General features: G+C 38.4%; 2 protein-coding genes across 2 annotated transcripts; one reads left to right on the forward strand and one right to left on the reverse strand.

Annotated features, from left to right (window-relative positions):
* The first annotated feature begins 428 nt into the window (after positions 1-428).
* LOC139148358 (small nuclear ribonucleoprotein Sm D1) lies at positions 429-5,624 on the forward strand. The gene is made up of 4 exons (XM_070719763.1): positions 429-544; positions 2,867-2,943; positions 3,848-4,039; positions 4,689-5,624. The coding sequence occupies exons 1-4, from the start codon at positions 531-533 to the stop codon at positions 4,760-4,762; spliced, it is 357 nt and encodes a 118-aa protein (XP_070575864.1). The 5' UTR covers positions 429-530; the 3' UTR covers positions 4,763-5,624.
* A 1,865-nt stretch (positions 5,625-7,489) lies between these two features.
* On the reverse strand, positions 7,490-16,142 carry LOC139148360 (leukocyte receptor cluster member 1 homolog). Its single transcript, XM_070719767.1, has 7 exons — positions 15,972-16,142; positions 15,381-15,480; positions 10,216-10,353; positions 9,987-10,104; positions 8,886-8,955; positions 8,468-8,603; positions 7,490-8,089 (listed from the first exon to the last, which is right to left on the reverse strand). Exons 1-7 carry the CDS (start codon positions 15,992-15,994, stop codon positions 7,829-7,831), a joined length of 846 nt encoding a protein of 281 aa, XP_070575868.1. The 5' UTR covers positions 15,995-16,142; the 3' UTR covers positions 7,490-7,828.
* Positions 16,143-16,281: the final 139 nt, after the last annotated feature.

A 16,281-nucleotide genomic window follows, 5' to 3' on the forward strand; every position in this document is an offset into this window, starting at 1 on the left:
CAAGGACAGGTTTTTTCAACATTTGCTGTCCAGAATATGTGTGATCAGATCATTGATTGTTACAGCTCCTAGAAGAAAACTCACCTCAACAAAAGTCAAGGTTTAACTTTCTGCAAGGGCTGAAAACTTATGTAAATGTGCAAAAATAAATACAGTGTATAAAGTTTTTTAATGTCCTTGGCAGGTAATATAAATATTACTGGAGTTCCATGTTTATTCACCCACCGTGATTCTCCAAAATCTTCCTTACAGCTAAAATTGAATTATAGTCTGGAATACTGATTGCAGCGATTTGATCCCCAAGTTGGATAGTGTAGAGCGACATGTTTATTATCAATCATAGACGATCCTCTGCACTGACATACTGTACCCATGCATAACACCACCCATGTAATGTGAGCGCCACCAATATTATTGCAGTTGCTAAATATGACCTTTGACCTTATCGAAACCGAGGGTAGCATCGCCTGAACGTCGTTTGAGCATCCATTTGACGTTTTATTTATTCGATTCCAAAATCTCATCCCATCATGAAACTGGTGCGGTAAGTTGAATTTTCACTGTAATTTTCGAATTCCTCGTATAATCTTTGTTTACTACAGATGTATCGTAGTGAGATGCAAGTATCTGTGTATTTGAAATACACATATCGAAGATGTCTTTGTGCTGTGCAGTCTAGTCGGGGACGTCATCATACCCACTTTGTCGCCTAAAAAGAATGCAACTTCGTCTCTGTGAAAAATACAGGGTTCACGCTTTGTAGAATGCGTTTATATGTCACATTTAGCGAAAGCTTAGTTTTTACCGGTTCGAATGATTGAAATACTTATAGTAACGCAAAGCGCGAACGATAAACATGTTGTAATTGAAATGCCCACAGGCTTCTGTTTACTTCATACCCCTCCACGCTTGTCCTTGTCGTCAGCGTCGATACTAGCAGCATGCAGTATCATGAAGCCCGCGGTTGTCCCCGATTTGAATCTGCTTATTAAAGGGAGAAATGGGTCCGGGCTTTCTCTAGCTGCAAAATTGTAGCGCTACGGTGAGGCGGTCGGTGATTTTTGGTTTTTGCGACCTCTCTCACCAGTAGCGCTACAATGCCGATGGCCCTGTAGAGGTGAAAATAAGCGCATCGCACTGGGCGAGGCGTGTTGATGTGAAATGCTATATGTTTACTGCATTTGGTCGTACCGATTTATCACTACTGAAGACTAAACACTATATTACACTAACCTTGTCGTTTACGGGGTTTGTAATTTGTTCAATCACGTCGATCGCGTTCCATAAACATTGAGCGTTTCTGGGAGCCGCCATTACCGGAAGTTGGTAATGGCCGGCTCTCAGAAATGTTTTTCGGAACGCGAGCAGGAATCTAACATCCCTCTCAAGATTTTGAGGTATATTTTTGGTAAGCCAAAGCTAAATGATACAACGAATGGGGCTTAAACACATTCAACCCTCTCATAATTTTTTAATAGTACAACAGCTTAAGAAACCTAGTACTGCTTGCCCAAACGGCAAACTCAAAAAACTACTGCTTGAAACTGGCTCTTTTCATATTATTTTATCATTTAGTCTTGGGTACTTTTACCGTGCAAAATGAAAACGGGGCTACATGATGTCATCACAAATAAAACTAGGGAGTGGTCAAATCAACCAGGGTACAGGGTTGATGGAAATATATGGTTGAAACAACTGTGATGAAAGTGGTCAGGTGTCTAAATGACATGATACCTTTCAAAAGAGGGTGAATATTGTCATACGAAATTAATCATGACTACATATTATTACACTGCAGCAATATTCCTCTTCCTCGTACTCTGCAATCATTAGAAGCAAGTTCAGTACGTACTCACTGTCTGGTTGTCTTGGAGTATACCTTGCTTGATAAGGGATTATAGTTCCCAAAAGTAGAGTAGCAATGTGTGTGTTGCGCAGATGCACTTCATGTTTTTACTGTTTTGTTTTTGTGGATACAATAAGTGTCTTATTGTTATACATTTTTTTGAGACCCAAAATGGTTCATGCCATTTTAATTGTAAGCTATGATTGTATGAGTGATTGTATACTCGCTATACCTGATCTGAGCAAGATCATATACATGATGGGAGTAGTCTGTTGACATGTACTTCAGATGACATTAAAGTCACTACATGCAAAACAAATGGAGAACCGGAAAATTGTCAATACCAAATAACACATTTTCCCAACTGCAGAAAATCTGCATCATAGGAGCTGAATTATTAATAGTGATATACGAATTCAAATAATTCCAGTTGTCAGTCAGTGTACATATCTTTAAGTTATCATTTAAAAGTATGTCACATTGTTCAGTTCTGAGGTACTGACTGGCCTCGTCAAATTCAGAATATCATGGCATTTCTTTTTATCATTCATTATGTTCAAATACTGCTTACTCCTCTCAAATTCAAGAATACATACCTTTCTTAGTCTTTTCATTGTCATGTTGTGACATATTTTCAAAAATATTTTCAATATAAAAAAATCAAGAATAATAGATTAAATTTGACTGGCAATAAAATCTTAGATTGACAGATTTTTCAGTTTACAGTGTTGCCAACAAATTTGACTGACACTCGATCCAAAGGCTCTCCAATACACGTGTATAGCTCTTCAATGGTGTAGATTTGTAGTTACACTGTATTTACAGGACCGCTGCAGTGTGTATAAGAATCTGCTATGATGTTGGTTCTCCTTTTGAATCTGAAGTAAATTTTTATAGAATCAAATCTCTGGAGGATGTCCAAAGAGGAAGAGTGCATGTTGCTGCGTACCTAATATGGTTCAAGGGGAGACTCTTGCCTTAATGTTCTCTCGTCTCAAACATGCTTGATTTTATGCACAGGTTTTTGATGAAGCTGAGTCATGAAACGGTGACAATAGAATTGAAGAACGGAACCCTGGTACACGGTACAATTACAGGTCTGTCGTCCAAACAAGTGTCGTCCAAACAAGTGCTACATCAAAAGGAGCTCACAAAATAACAAAAAAAAATATAGATACCGTCCATACGTCCGTCATCCACATGCATATAATGCATCACATATTGGTGATGTGATCCAAGTAAGGTGTCCGTTGTCCAAAAAAATGTGTTATTGTTTACTTAAAAATGCAGGGGCAAGAGATAGATTACCAAAATTGAGCTACTCATTAATTGAACGGAACGTTGTGTTTCACTCTGTAAAATTCTATGTGCAGTCCTCTGCAAATGAAAATCATTTTATTGACTTGACATAATATATGTCTTCCCTATACATGTATCAAATGACACAAGAAGTCCGTTGTAGTACGTCCGTTATGTAGTTTCATGTATCGTAATAGACTCATTGTAATGACTAGTTCAAACAGAAAAACCAGAGTGTTTTGACATAACTTATTGAATAGTGTAAGCAATGTTAAAACAGATAAGAACAGAAACAACACAGTGCATTCGTTTTGTGAGCAACAAAAGAAGCGTATGTATGTTTATAGTAATGCAAAAGTGCAACTGTGTGCTTTATTATCATGCCAGTGAAGTGTTTGGGATAAAACGTGACAGAAACAGCGTCCTAAAAAGTCACAGTTATATATCAATAGTAGCTGCCAATGTTTCATGCATATCACTGCTGTTATGTGAAACTTATCAAACTTTCATGCAGTCAACTGATCTCTGCATGTTCACATGATTAGATCACATTACAATATGACTTGATGTGCCAGGTAAAGTTCTGTGCATGGCAAGACGTCATATGCTGAATAAGTTTCTATGGTAAAATGCTCTCATATGAACAATAAGTGATATCAAGGTGTTTTTGTTCTCTAACTTTTCCAAGTTTTTGCATTGCAGGTGTAGATGTGAGTATGAACACGCATCTGAAGTCAGTCAAGATGACTGTCAAAAACAAAGATCCAGTCCAACTTGACACACTCAGTATCCGAGGAAACAACATACGTTATTTCATATTGCCTGACAGCTTACCACTTGATACGCTGCTGGTTGATGACACACCCAAGGCAAAGGCAAAGAAGAAGGAAGCTTGTAAGTCTGTCAGGAATTCTGTCAGGAATTCACTGTGTGCCTTAATTTTGCCAATATGGAAAGATTACTTGCTCTAAACTTCCATGCAACGCAGAATGCTGGTGCATTTCATATTTTATGGAACGCCGTTAACCCTAATCCTGCCAGATAGTATCACTTCCCCATCTGCCGAGTCAGTAAAAAAGCAGTATTGTGCCAGAACTATACATATTTTCACCTATTTGGCTTATGTAATAGCAGATTTGGTTTGTAAAAAGCGTATTTACAGTATCTAGATTTTTCATGGGCCTTCAAATGTTCAAGTTTTGTTAGAACTATATGGGATCTGTTATGTCACACCAGTTTTAACCATCTTGACTTGACGATGACATCTGAACTTGGCAGGACAAGGGTTAAAGATTACGTTTTGCTCATAACATGATGATATAATTTAATTGTGTTGTGTATCCACTGCTGTTGTGTACGTCCTCTTTCAATTGCTAGTTGCCATTTAGACAAGATTTCATTCAAAGGTGAAACTCTACAACATTTACCTACTTGTACCAGACTGCTTTTCGTCAAGAGTAGGTTACTCTTTCAAGTCCACTGCCATCCTATAAAATCATTCAGGTAGTATTATTTCCTAAACTTCTAAATTGTGTTTTCACAGCTGTTGGTCGTGGCAGAGCCAGGGGCCGAGGCAGAGGGCGTGGACGTGGCAGAGGACGAGGACGTGGAAGATAAATCTACATACCATTCTGAGATGTTTATCGTACTCATTATTTGTCATGTTTCTAAAAGAGTGTTTCATGGTTATACCATTTCTGTTTTGTCACCACTCTATTTGACTAGCGCAAGTAGATATGACAATTCAAGCAATTTTATGGCTAGCAAACAAACCATCCTATTTTATTTTGATTATTCACTTTTGTATCTTTGGACTTGTATTTTATAAACAGTCTCCTGGAGTGACTTCAGTAATATATTATTTGGAACTCTAGAGGTTGGAGTACCATAAAGTCAGTCTGCAGTTCAATACACTGTATTTCAAGATAAGACTTTTGGCAGTATTTGAATTTTTGGTCATTCATAGAAGTGCCATATTGAGGTTGTGTGTAAGTTGTTGCCTAACTGCTGACTTTGAAAGACACATGCCAGTAATTCAGACTTTCCTCAAATGGATTCTTTCTATCTTTAGAAGCCTACTTGTATCATGCGTAAAAACCTCACAGAAACAAAATTCAAGGGTTAAAAGTTCAAGATTGTCCATGAGAGTTTGACTTTGTCAAATGTTCATTTTAATGTAGAAATTAGTCATGAGCCATTCTGCTTTACTGTGGAAAAATAGTGCAGAAAAAATATCTTGTCGGAGTAAGTCTGATAAGATTCACAAAATTACTATCATTCTTTGAACTGATTAAACTTCATTTGGGTACTATTTTTATGAAGTTGCTCATCTGACTTATTGATCAACAGTGTTTTGAAGGATGGAACCAATCCTGATTTGCACGTACTGATGTTACAACTAGACACTTGAATCATTTCAGTCACTGCCCATTGTATAATACCACTTTCAACATTTTACAATAAAATATGAATAATTTCATACAGTGCCAGTGCTCTTATTGATTTGTGTGCAGTATGAGTTCTGTGAATATAAAACCCAGTATCTGTATTCCAGTGTGGCTTGTGAGAGTTTTGAACTTCAGCCAATTTTACGAATTCCTTGAAATATCCATGCATTTATAGCCCACAACCTAATGTTTGTAATATTCTTACATCAAAGGGCTTTCTAGACACTACATCAATTTAACTTCGAAGGGCGCACTGTCAAAACAGTCTATAAAGCCAAGAATATCTGTCCAGGTACAGATCCAGGTTTGGTTTACGGTTGTCTTGGATCTTGATCACATATTTTGGCCTTCATCCACAAAGACCAACATATGTAGTCTAGATCCTAGACAAGGTTTATGAATACTTTTAGCCAGACGCCAATACAGTTAAATTGTGTGGTTTGGGATTAAAAGCTCATATTTTACAATCACACTGTTCTGATGCCTTTGATTTCTAGAACCAGTTTCCTTTCATCTGTAATATTGGCAGACAGTCTCAGCTGTGGAATGCTTTTATGGTCCGCATGTTACTGTTTTTGACTAATACCCAACATGCATACCTTAGTTAATATTGCAAAGGTATGTACACCAAGTAACCCAGGACCTGTAAATTAAACTTGTCACAGACTTTAGGAGTAAGTAAACTGAAAATGCATTCAGAAAGGGTAGATTGACACAGAATCATCTATGCATTGAAGATTATCAAGACTCTGTACAATCCTTGAACATCTCCAAGATGTCTTCTCATGAGGCATAGTTCATCCAAGATTATCAAACAGATTGTAGTACCTATGCCATCAAACTCAAACTGGATAAATACTTGAAGTCCCTGACCAGCCAAAGTTCCGTAGATATCTAAGTCTTGCTCTGAGTTACCCTCGACTTGGTTACAGACATGGTTAACTTATAAAGTAGCCTACCACTATGGGGTGAGTCAACAACTTGGCGTGAGGCTCTGGTTACACAGCTTTTGACCTCTCACCTATAGGTCAAACATGAAATGTCTGACACAACCTATTTTGTTCTTGTGATCCAGAAACCTGCTAAGCTCTACACTCAAACTGTGACCAAATTTCTTCTGTTTGGATATTCCTCATACAACGCCAGAAAAACTGCTTTTCATTCCAATTTGATCATCAAGGCTTTATTGCCATAAAATAAACAAATACTGCTTCCATATACAGTGTTCTGCATTATAAACTTGCGTTTTTCCTTTGATTAAAGCATTCGGAAGCAAAGACGGAATGCCTAAAACTGATTGAAAGACAAATATACTATACTATGAAAACAATGAGAGAAGGAAAACTTGGCAGGACTTGCAAACACTACAATTCAACTCTAATCCTAGGGGGTGTATTTGTATTTCTTCATCATGGAAGGTTTCCTCAGACAACCAGTGATCATGATTATGTGACCCACTGCTCATTACGTGAAAGAAGTCTTTTAATAGAAGTGATGTGGTAAATGAGCTTGTCAAATATTGAAACAGCAGTGTGTTCCAACAACCAGGAGTAAAAACTCTCACACCCACCAAAGACAATGTCTGCATCTTCATATACTTAGTAAGATGCTCAGAAAGGCAATTCATCAAAGATCACTCTAAAATGTTGAATTTTAGCTTCCTAGTAATGCAAATAGTCAACAAACCAGCCTTCAGCATTAGATGTAAACATAATGAGATTTCTCATCCCATTTATTGCCAAGTCTGATGACTCACTGATGGCGAAGAATCATTGGCCTAAAATCATGCACTATTGTATAAAACATGAAACTCTAATGAGTGTGACTACTAGATACGGACGTTGTGAATCACAACTTATGAGTCTGAGTACGAGAAAGTAAACACCAGGCAATGCAATACTGTATTACAGAAGGCAATTTATTAACTAAAATTTGAAAGTAATTGGCCACAACTAAATTTTCAACAATCTAGAATAAATACTGTTTAGGTACCAGCTAATTTTGAAACCAGTCAGGTATGTGAGATGAATTGCTCTACAACAAAGTGGATTATTCTGTCAAAGAATGGCAGCTGCCACCATAAAGCAATAAATACACATGTACAACCTAATAGTCTTCTTGTATTGTATGATACAAGATATTTTTATGAAAATTTTGATTACATGGCATTCTAGAGGTCTGCTGTCATTTGCCCCAAATGTCCTGATATAATTAATTCACCAAGCTTATCATTGTCTTAAAACTCTGTAAAATTCCATGAAGGTTTTTTCCGTCTCACAAAGTCTGGGTTATATTGTGAATTGTATCTTCTTTGTCTATCATCAACAATGGCTTCTGTGCCACCACTGGTACCTTCATCACTCTGTCCAGATAATAGTCTATTGGTTTTAGCTCTCTCTGCAGCTTCCCTTCTGACTCTTTCAGCTCTCAGCTCTTCTATTGATGGCTTTCTACTCTTTTTGTCTTTGTCCTTGTGATGTTTCTTGTGCTTGTGTTTCTGTATCAAGTCAAAGACCATATAGATTTAGTTGTGTGGAATTATGTAGGATCAGGATTTTGGCAAGGGAAGTCCAAGTTTATATCTCGGAGGAGATTACATGGCTTGTGTTTAAAATGGCATCAAAAATTTGATAATAATATAAGTTTGTCCAATCAAATAGGGGTACCATGTAAAGTATACAACCCTAATTCCCAACCGGGTTTGCTGAACAGCGCCCTCAACGTTCAAATAACTCTAAAAGTAGGCCGTGGCCATCTGTTTTGCTAGACTTCCAAAACATCTATGTGACCCATATGTCTAACACAAAAGTATTGTGAAATACAGCTCTCGTAACATTAGTCACAAATATATTAAAAGCTGCAATTTAAAGCATACCTCTTTTTCTTTTGCTGTCCCTGACTCTGGACGAGATTTGTGCTTATGTTTGTGTTTGTGTTTTGATTTTTTTTTCATATACTTTTCCATTTCTACCATTGGGTCCATCATCCGTTTCTTCTTGACATCAACAGCTCTGGAAAAAAATAATTGTTATCTGCTGTCATGGAAATGTCTGCAAATTATCAACTGCTTTCATCGTTGCTACCCATCTAATATTTAGATAAGGTGTGAAAAATATCATCTATAAAGCAACGTTGATACACCTTGTATATTATATTTATATACGTCAATAGTTACCAAAATCTGCTAAAGTTCTTATTCTGAACAATTGTATGCCACATTTTGTTAATTTGAAGATTAACACTTTGATATATGAAAATGTCGGATGACAAAGATAGGGAGAGTAGTCACATACTTGTCATTGTCTTCTTCTTCTTCTTTTTTCTTTTGTTTCTTTGGAATTGTAGAATACCATGGGCTTGTCTCTGCAAGATAAATGCACCATTACATAAATTAGTCATCATGTTGACTTCATTTAAAGATATTATAGTCAAGTGTTCCTCGATCTTCAAATTTCCTGGTAGTGTACATGTAAAAATATCAAGTTGCAACTGTTATATAACCCTCACTGGCACCAGGCATGTAATGCAGTCTTCTCAGGTCCAGTACAGTTTTTGTTTAATTCAGCAAAAGTCAAGCATATGGTAATGTATATGTACAAAAGATTTTACACAAACAGAGTAGACTGCATGACCATCGAACAGTCTTATTAGTGGTCAAGGGACTACCAAATACATTATCAAATTGCTCACGCCTGTGTCCCTTTTAGGGCTGGTATTTCATACATATTCTGGCTAATCATATAAGCATCAAATGATATTATAAACATATATTATATTGAAACTCAAGTGATGTCAGAAACAATGAGATATTTACTTCTTCTACTCATTTTTATTTTTTATCTTGTTTTCCAGGAAATAAGATTTTATAAAGTATTAGTCACAGTCAAGTGGTTGTCTTGCCTTAACATACAAGTTTTACTTCAAAGGCCAGGAACTTTATCCCTGGGATCAAGTTTGTTCTAGTCTGTAAGAGAATTATGGAGTGTCATAGCCTTTTGTTTTCCATTGTAATCTAGTATCATTCAATGCCTTTTGGTACTTGTGATGTCATACAACCGCTCATCAGAAATGAAAAGATTGTAGAGAGTTTTAGAAGTCATATTCAGTAAAAACATCTTGTCCTGCACTGGGAGAGTTTCCCCCAGCATATACATGTACACTATCTGGACATTTCTTGCTTATCAGTTGGAGCTGGGATAAGAGAAAGTGTTTGGTGGCCTAATGTCCAGGGGTGACTCTCCTAGAACTCCTTTTAGCTTTTCCTAATCCTCACTACAGCATAAGAATGGTTCCCCCTGGACATTTGCCACCCACCAGTTGGGGATAGGAATAAGGGTAGAGATAGGGAAGTGTCTGATGTCTAGTGAAAAATTTCTTAGAATCGTTGACCTTACTTTGAGTTTCTACAGCACTTTCACCAAGGTAGGTCAGCAATCCTATCTTCTTTTCATATTTTTCCTTCTCTAATCTTTTCTCTTCTTCATGTTCTTTGTTTACACCCCATGTTTTCTTCTGTTTGGAGGAGAAAAATTAAAGTATTTAGAATGGTGTTGCACAGTATAGTTGATGTCACATGAAGGAACATGGTCAACAAACAAAAGAGATAATAGACAAGACACTTACTCCAGCTTCTATTTCTGAAAAGAAATTCACATTTCCTTTTTGACCCTCTTCTACAGTTGCTATGGTACCCCCTGTTTCATCTTCATGATGACGCTTTCTTGCTCTTTCTCGGAGGAGAGCAGTCCTTGACTCTTGTTCCTAAATCAGCAAAAAAGTAAATAAATAGAATGAGCTAATTGACATGGTGTATACAAAGCTTGCTTTGGGACCTATTTGCCTGTACAAACAGCTACTTATAACATGGCATCCTAAATTTGGCTGAACAAGCGAAACATTTTGTTTATCATCCTTTCACATCTCAATCTATAATTGTTTTCACTTGCCAGAAGTGGTACATGTATATCGTGTTGATGGGACCATCCAGAACACTACACTTTTACAGCTATCAAAAGTCTTTGAAAATTGTGATAATAAATAATAATAACAAGGCAGTATTGCTGAAGGCAATGAGTACTTGGGCCGTGATAGAGTAATTTTGAGGACAATATATACTACTATTCAAATATGGTCTTGAATTTCCTCCTGTCAATGAGGCATTTCATTAACTGGTTATTAAACGAAGCAATGGCATGACAACGGCAAAATATGTCTAGCACCTTTTGTGGAGTTTGAGGCAGGGGTTCTTTATTTATAGCGGGAATTGCTTAAACTCCTTAAATATTCAAATTACAGCAAATTTCTTTTGTTCTCGATGGTAGATGTCTAATATTTAGATGGGCATATTTAGATTTCTACCCTATAGTTATCCCTATATACCAAAAATCGGACATCCAGCTCTATTGGCTTGCTCAGAATTAGATATGCGCACAATTAATGAGGTACAATATGTGGTGTCATAAGGTGTCCCATCATACCATTTATGAAGGGTGTAGCACTTGTGGTTACTGAGTTGTGGACAAATATATATATTTGAGGTCAAAGGTCATCGAGGTCACGTGACATTTTGTCAAAATAATTGTATTGCTAAGTTATTCCTATATACCAAAAATCAGACCTCTAGCTCTATTGGCGCGCTCAAAATTATATATGCGCATAATTAATGAGGTACAATATATGGTGTCATAAGGTGTCTTATCATACCAAATATGAAGGATGTAGCACTTGTGGTTACTGAGTTGTGGACAAATATATATATTTGAGGTTAAAGGTCATTGAGGTCACGTCACATTTTGTCATAATAATTGTATTGCTAAGTTATTCCTATATACCAAAAATCAGACCTCTAGCTCTATTGGCTCCCTCAAAATAAGATATGCACATAATTAATGAGGTACAATATATGGTGTCATAAGGTGTCCTATCATACCAAATATGAAGGGTGTAGCACTTGTGGTTACTGAGTTGTGGACAAATATGTATATTTGAGGTCAAAGGTCATTGAGGTCACGTGAAGTTTTGTCAAACAAATTATATTGTTAACTTATCCCTATATACCAGAAATCAGACCTCTTGCTCTATTGGCTCGCTCATAATTAGATATGCACATAATTAATGGGGTACAATATGTGGCGTCATAAGGTGTCCCATCATACCAAATATGAAAGGTTTAGCACTTGTGGTTACTGAGTTATGGACAATAATGTATATTTGAGGTCAAAGGTCACCAAGGTCACATGATATTTTGTCAAAATGTCTGAGATATCTGCGTGAACTGATGGACTCACTGATGGACTCACGGACGGATATGAGCCAATCTATAAGCCCCCCTGGACTTTATCCGTGGGGACAAAAAAACTGTGTCACTGCATCCTTTAGGCAATATGAATACGATGAGAAACTAAATTTTTATTTTTCTTGGCATCATGCGAGTCTATGGAGAACTGCCTTATACATGGGAGTCTATGGAGGTGTAAACTAAAAAGTCCTCTAACACGGCCAAATTTGATAGCATTGTGAAACAAATCGACGTGCATCTGTATGGGGTTGGGTACTAGGCGTGAACGGACGGACGGACGCACAGACATGACCAAACCTATAAGTCCCCTTGGACTTCGTCCATGGTGATTAAAAACAACGCAACAGTTATTACAGCTACACCGGCGGTAGGTTCATATCCAGAGCGGCCCCGTACGGTCTGCCGCCGTCGCTTGAAAACAATCTCATGCACCCTGGCCATATGGGCAGCTGGCCGGATGCATGACTTCCCGGAGAAGGCGAGCTGTCACGTTCAAGCTCAGGATTATTTGTCGATCAAATTTCAGTAAATTTACCTTACCTAGATGAAATTTTGTCTATAGGCTGAAATTTCGCCGAAGTTTGACAAAATTACATCGATTTTTCAGGTTTATATGCGACATTTTTGAGTTTTGAGTGCAGACAGAAATAAGTTTTGAGGCAACATGGCTGCGACCCCATGTTGACCCCTAGCCCTGCGTACGATGCTATGTGCTACAGCTAACACACAGCATCGTACGCAGGGCCAGCGAGAGAGTTGCCGACATCGACGGTTATTTACGAGAAGTGAATAAAAGACTGTCATTTTTGGAAGCGATCGAGTAGCTGAGGTAGGCTGGGATACGACTTGGGCCCAAGAACGCTGAATTTCGGCAGTAATTTGGCTTTTTACGTCAAGTCCCAAAATGGATTTGAAGTCACCGACCCAACGTACGGGTCTTTGCAGGGCTGTGGTGAGCGGGGCGGTTAGCTGTAGCGGAACACCAGCATCGTACGCAGGGCTAGTTGACCCCCAGTGAAAATGTGTTCGCGATCAAATCTTCCTATATTTTTTTCAGAATTTTCAACAAAATCATTGCTTCTTACATCTTTTGTAACATATAAAATACTAAAATAAAACTGCGATGTGCCATGTCTCCAGATTTCTAAAATATCGTTCGTTGACCGTTCGACGCAAACTTGTGACGCAGTTGAAATTCAATACTGACCGCCAAATAATCTTAATGAGACGAGATCAGTCTAGACATCCTCCAAATTATCCAACCATTCGCATTGGAGTTCAGCTCGCTTCGAGTATCATAACATTCTTCGGCCTCCTTTCAGATCGACCCTAATATCTCCCATTTAGGAAATAAATACACAAGCTACCTCGACAAAACTTCATGCACCATCCAAGACCAAACGCACTACAAATCTGTCTTGACGTCATCATCTCCTTACATGGTAATCGGCATACCGTATTTTTTAGCAAAGGGGACACAGAATACGTCGGAGTATTCAGTTTCAAAACGTATTACATTGTGTGATGTTGTCAAAAAAAATCATGTTACTGCAGTGGTATAAATTACAAAACACAAAAGTTCAAATCAGTTTATTTTGGACTGGCTTTACCAAACATTTCATATTGTTTCTTATGCCAGATTTGACCCAAGCTTACTGGCGACCCCTTTTCATGCAAATTTTGTGTCAAATGATGTGTTCCCCTGGAAAAACAAACGTACGATTTCTAAATGAAGGAGGCGAAATTTGCCCTCAAGACTCGAAACCACCCCTTTGGGGTGTACCTAGCTATTTTTAACGAGCTTCTCGAATCTGCAGCTCTATTTCGAAATGATGGTCTGGTTTTCTCAGCTCAAGGATAAGTGTTCTGCATCACTGTGGGCATTACTATTCTCAACCGGGGGTACAGTTTCCAGTCGTAATGTTTTTCATTGTGTCCGGGATATAAAACCTTTCCTTTTCAAACTTTCTCTTTGATTAACACTAATCCACATCTTGTCAGTGATTAAACATGTTTCAAGTTTAAATGTTAAATTCTGGTCTCGAGCCCTCCTGTTCGACCAAACCGAAATTACCCCTCCCACTTTGCTCGTCCAGTGGGTGTAGCAAGGGTCGTGCCATCGCCTAGGAAACGGAGGGTGCATTAATTGTTGCATTTCGATGCACATTTTGATTATATTCAGAAGATTTTGTGGCAAAAACTCAGATAGAGAAGCATTTATATTCACATCTCACTTATTCAAGACTGGCTGAGAGCAGCACTTCCATTCAGTTAACATCATTACGCCATTTATTATGCCAAGAAAGATGAAGCCAATACATTTTGCCCTCCCTGGTCTCAGCCAGAAATGGTTATACCTTACAGTTTTTTCCCACGGAATGAAAACAAATGTACTTGGGCTGAGGCCCAAGTACAATAATAATATAATAATAATAATAATAATCCAACTAATAGTTCAATATTGATGGATTAAAACATTTATTTGTAACCTATCCATTTGTTTGTGTCTTTCTGTCCTGACTTATAGTATTAGAAATCACAGTCACCTGCGGTCTATTCTGCTCTGCATCTATATATATGCGCCCCATAGACGTGTGTACATATGCCTGAGAAGAAGAAAGTCAGGAAACCAAATTGCTACCGGGTATTTCGTATTGGGACTATGCCACCATGTCATCTTTGACGTTCGATTTTACTGTGAACATTAGCAAGTTCATCTATCATGTAACAATTGCTCATTCCCTATCGTCCTCAAAATTCATACCTGATACTTAATCTGCTTCAAAAACACTTGTTTCATGTGATTTTTGGCCGAATTCGACGGTTACATCGCCAGAACAGAAGCGTGAGCAACATTCCAGTCATCACAGTGAATATTGGGCACCTCCACTTTACTGACATCAGTGCCGCGTACCCATGAGGGTGACTGGAATATTGCTCACGCTTAATGTTTTGGCAAGGTGTCTTCCGAAACTGGCCGAAAATCACACGCAAATTCATACCTGATACTTCGTGTACTTACAAAATGCTCATTTTGTGTGATTTTTGGCTGAGTTCAACAGACACATTGCCAAAACTTAAGCATCAGTAACATTACAGTCACCCTGCATGGGTAGGCGGTGCGCCTAAAGTAGAGGTGCCCAAGAGGTAGGTGACCGGAATGTTGCTCACGCCTCTGTTTTGGCGATGTCACCGTCGAATTCGGCTGGAAATCACACGAAATCAACGTTTTTGAAGCAGATTAAGTATCAGGTATGAATTTTGAGGACGATAGGGAACGATCAATGGTTACATGATAAATGAACTTGGTAGTTTTCACAGTAAAATCGAACGTCGAAGATGACATGGTGGCATAGTCCCTATACGAAATAGCCATTTGGTTTCCTGACTTTCTTGCTCTCAGGCATATGTACACACGTCTATGGGCCACATAGGCCCAGAGTTGAATACCGTAGATCACAAATGACTGTGTTAGTAATGGTACACTCACGGCGAGAGCTATTCGGCGTTGTCGTTCTTTTTCTTCGGCAGCTGCTTGTTCCTCGTCACGTCTAACCCTCTCGATGTTGTCTTTAGTCAGAACATGCCATCTATGTACATAAAATAGCAAAAACATAATGGAATCTCGTTTTGACGCTAAAGTTTGGTACTTCCATGGAGGTCCTCCATGTTCAACTGTAGACGTAGCTGCAGTACAGTAGCTCAAGGTTTTGCCTGGGTATTTGGGTCGGACGGCAAAACCAGATTTGCCGTCCGACCCAAATACCAGGCAAAACCTCGAGCTACTGTACTAGTGTACTGCAGCTACTGTAGACGGTAAGCGTCTGCTTCTCTGTCTGTGGTCAAACTAGTTACAAACGCAACAAACAGCAAACTTAGTACTATCAGCATGATCAGTAGAACCACAGTCCCTCCTTCACGTTGTGGGGAGCTGTGGTCGACCACATAGTACTGTCTCCCATGCATGCATAGAGGTAGGAAGGGACCTCAGATGTCAAACCACGGTGACAGTGGTCGAACTTTGAAACGTAGGCCATTATCGAACATTTCGACAAAAATACGTAAAATAATAACTCCATACCTTTTCTTTGGTAAGATATTCATATTGCAAGCCTGCTCAACGGCATTGAGATGCCTTCCTTATGACCCTTCGCCTTCGGTGATCAGAGTTTAAAAACAAGACGTGCAGTCAACGAAGGGTCGGACTCTGAAGAATCGTAATCAGGAGGATCTAGGTTCTGAGGTCAAAGTTGAGGAAACCCCTTTCTCCCACAATGCACATAGACGTATCTTTGACTTCATAATGGGGGAAGGGGCAAATGACTTTCGTACGGTATGGCAACACAGATGATATAAAAATATATCGTTCGTACATTTTACGCCCGAAAATT

This window comes from Ptychodera flava, chromosome 13 (assembly GCF_041260155.1).
Source record: "Ptychodera flava strain L36383 chromosome 13, AS_Pfla_20210202, whole genome shotgun sequence".
In the NCBI taxonomy this organism is placed as follows: domain Eukaryota; kingdom Metazoa; phylum Hemichordata; class Enteropneusta; family Ptychoderidae; genus Ptychodera; species Ptychodera flava.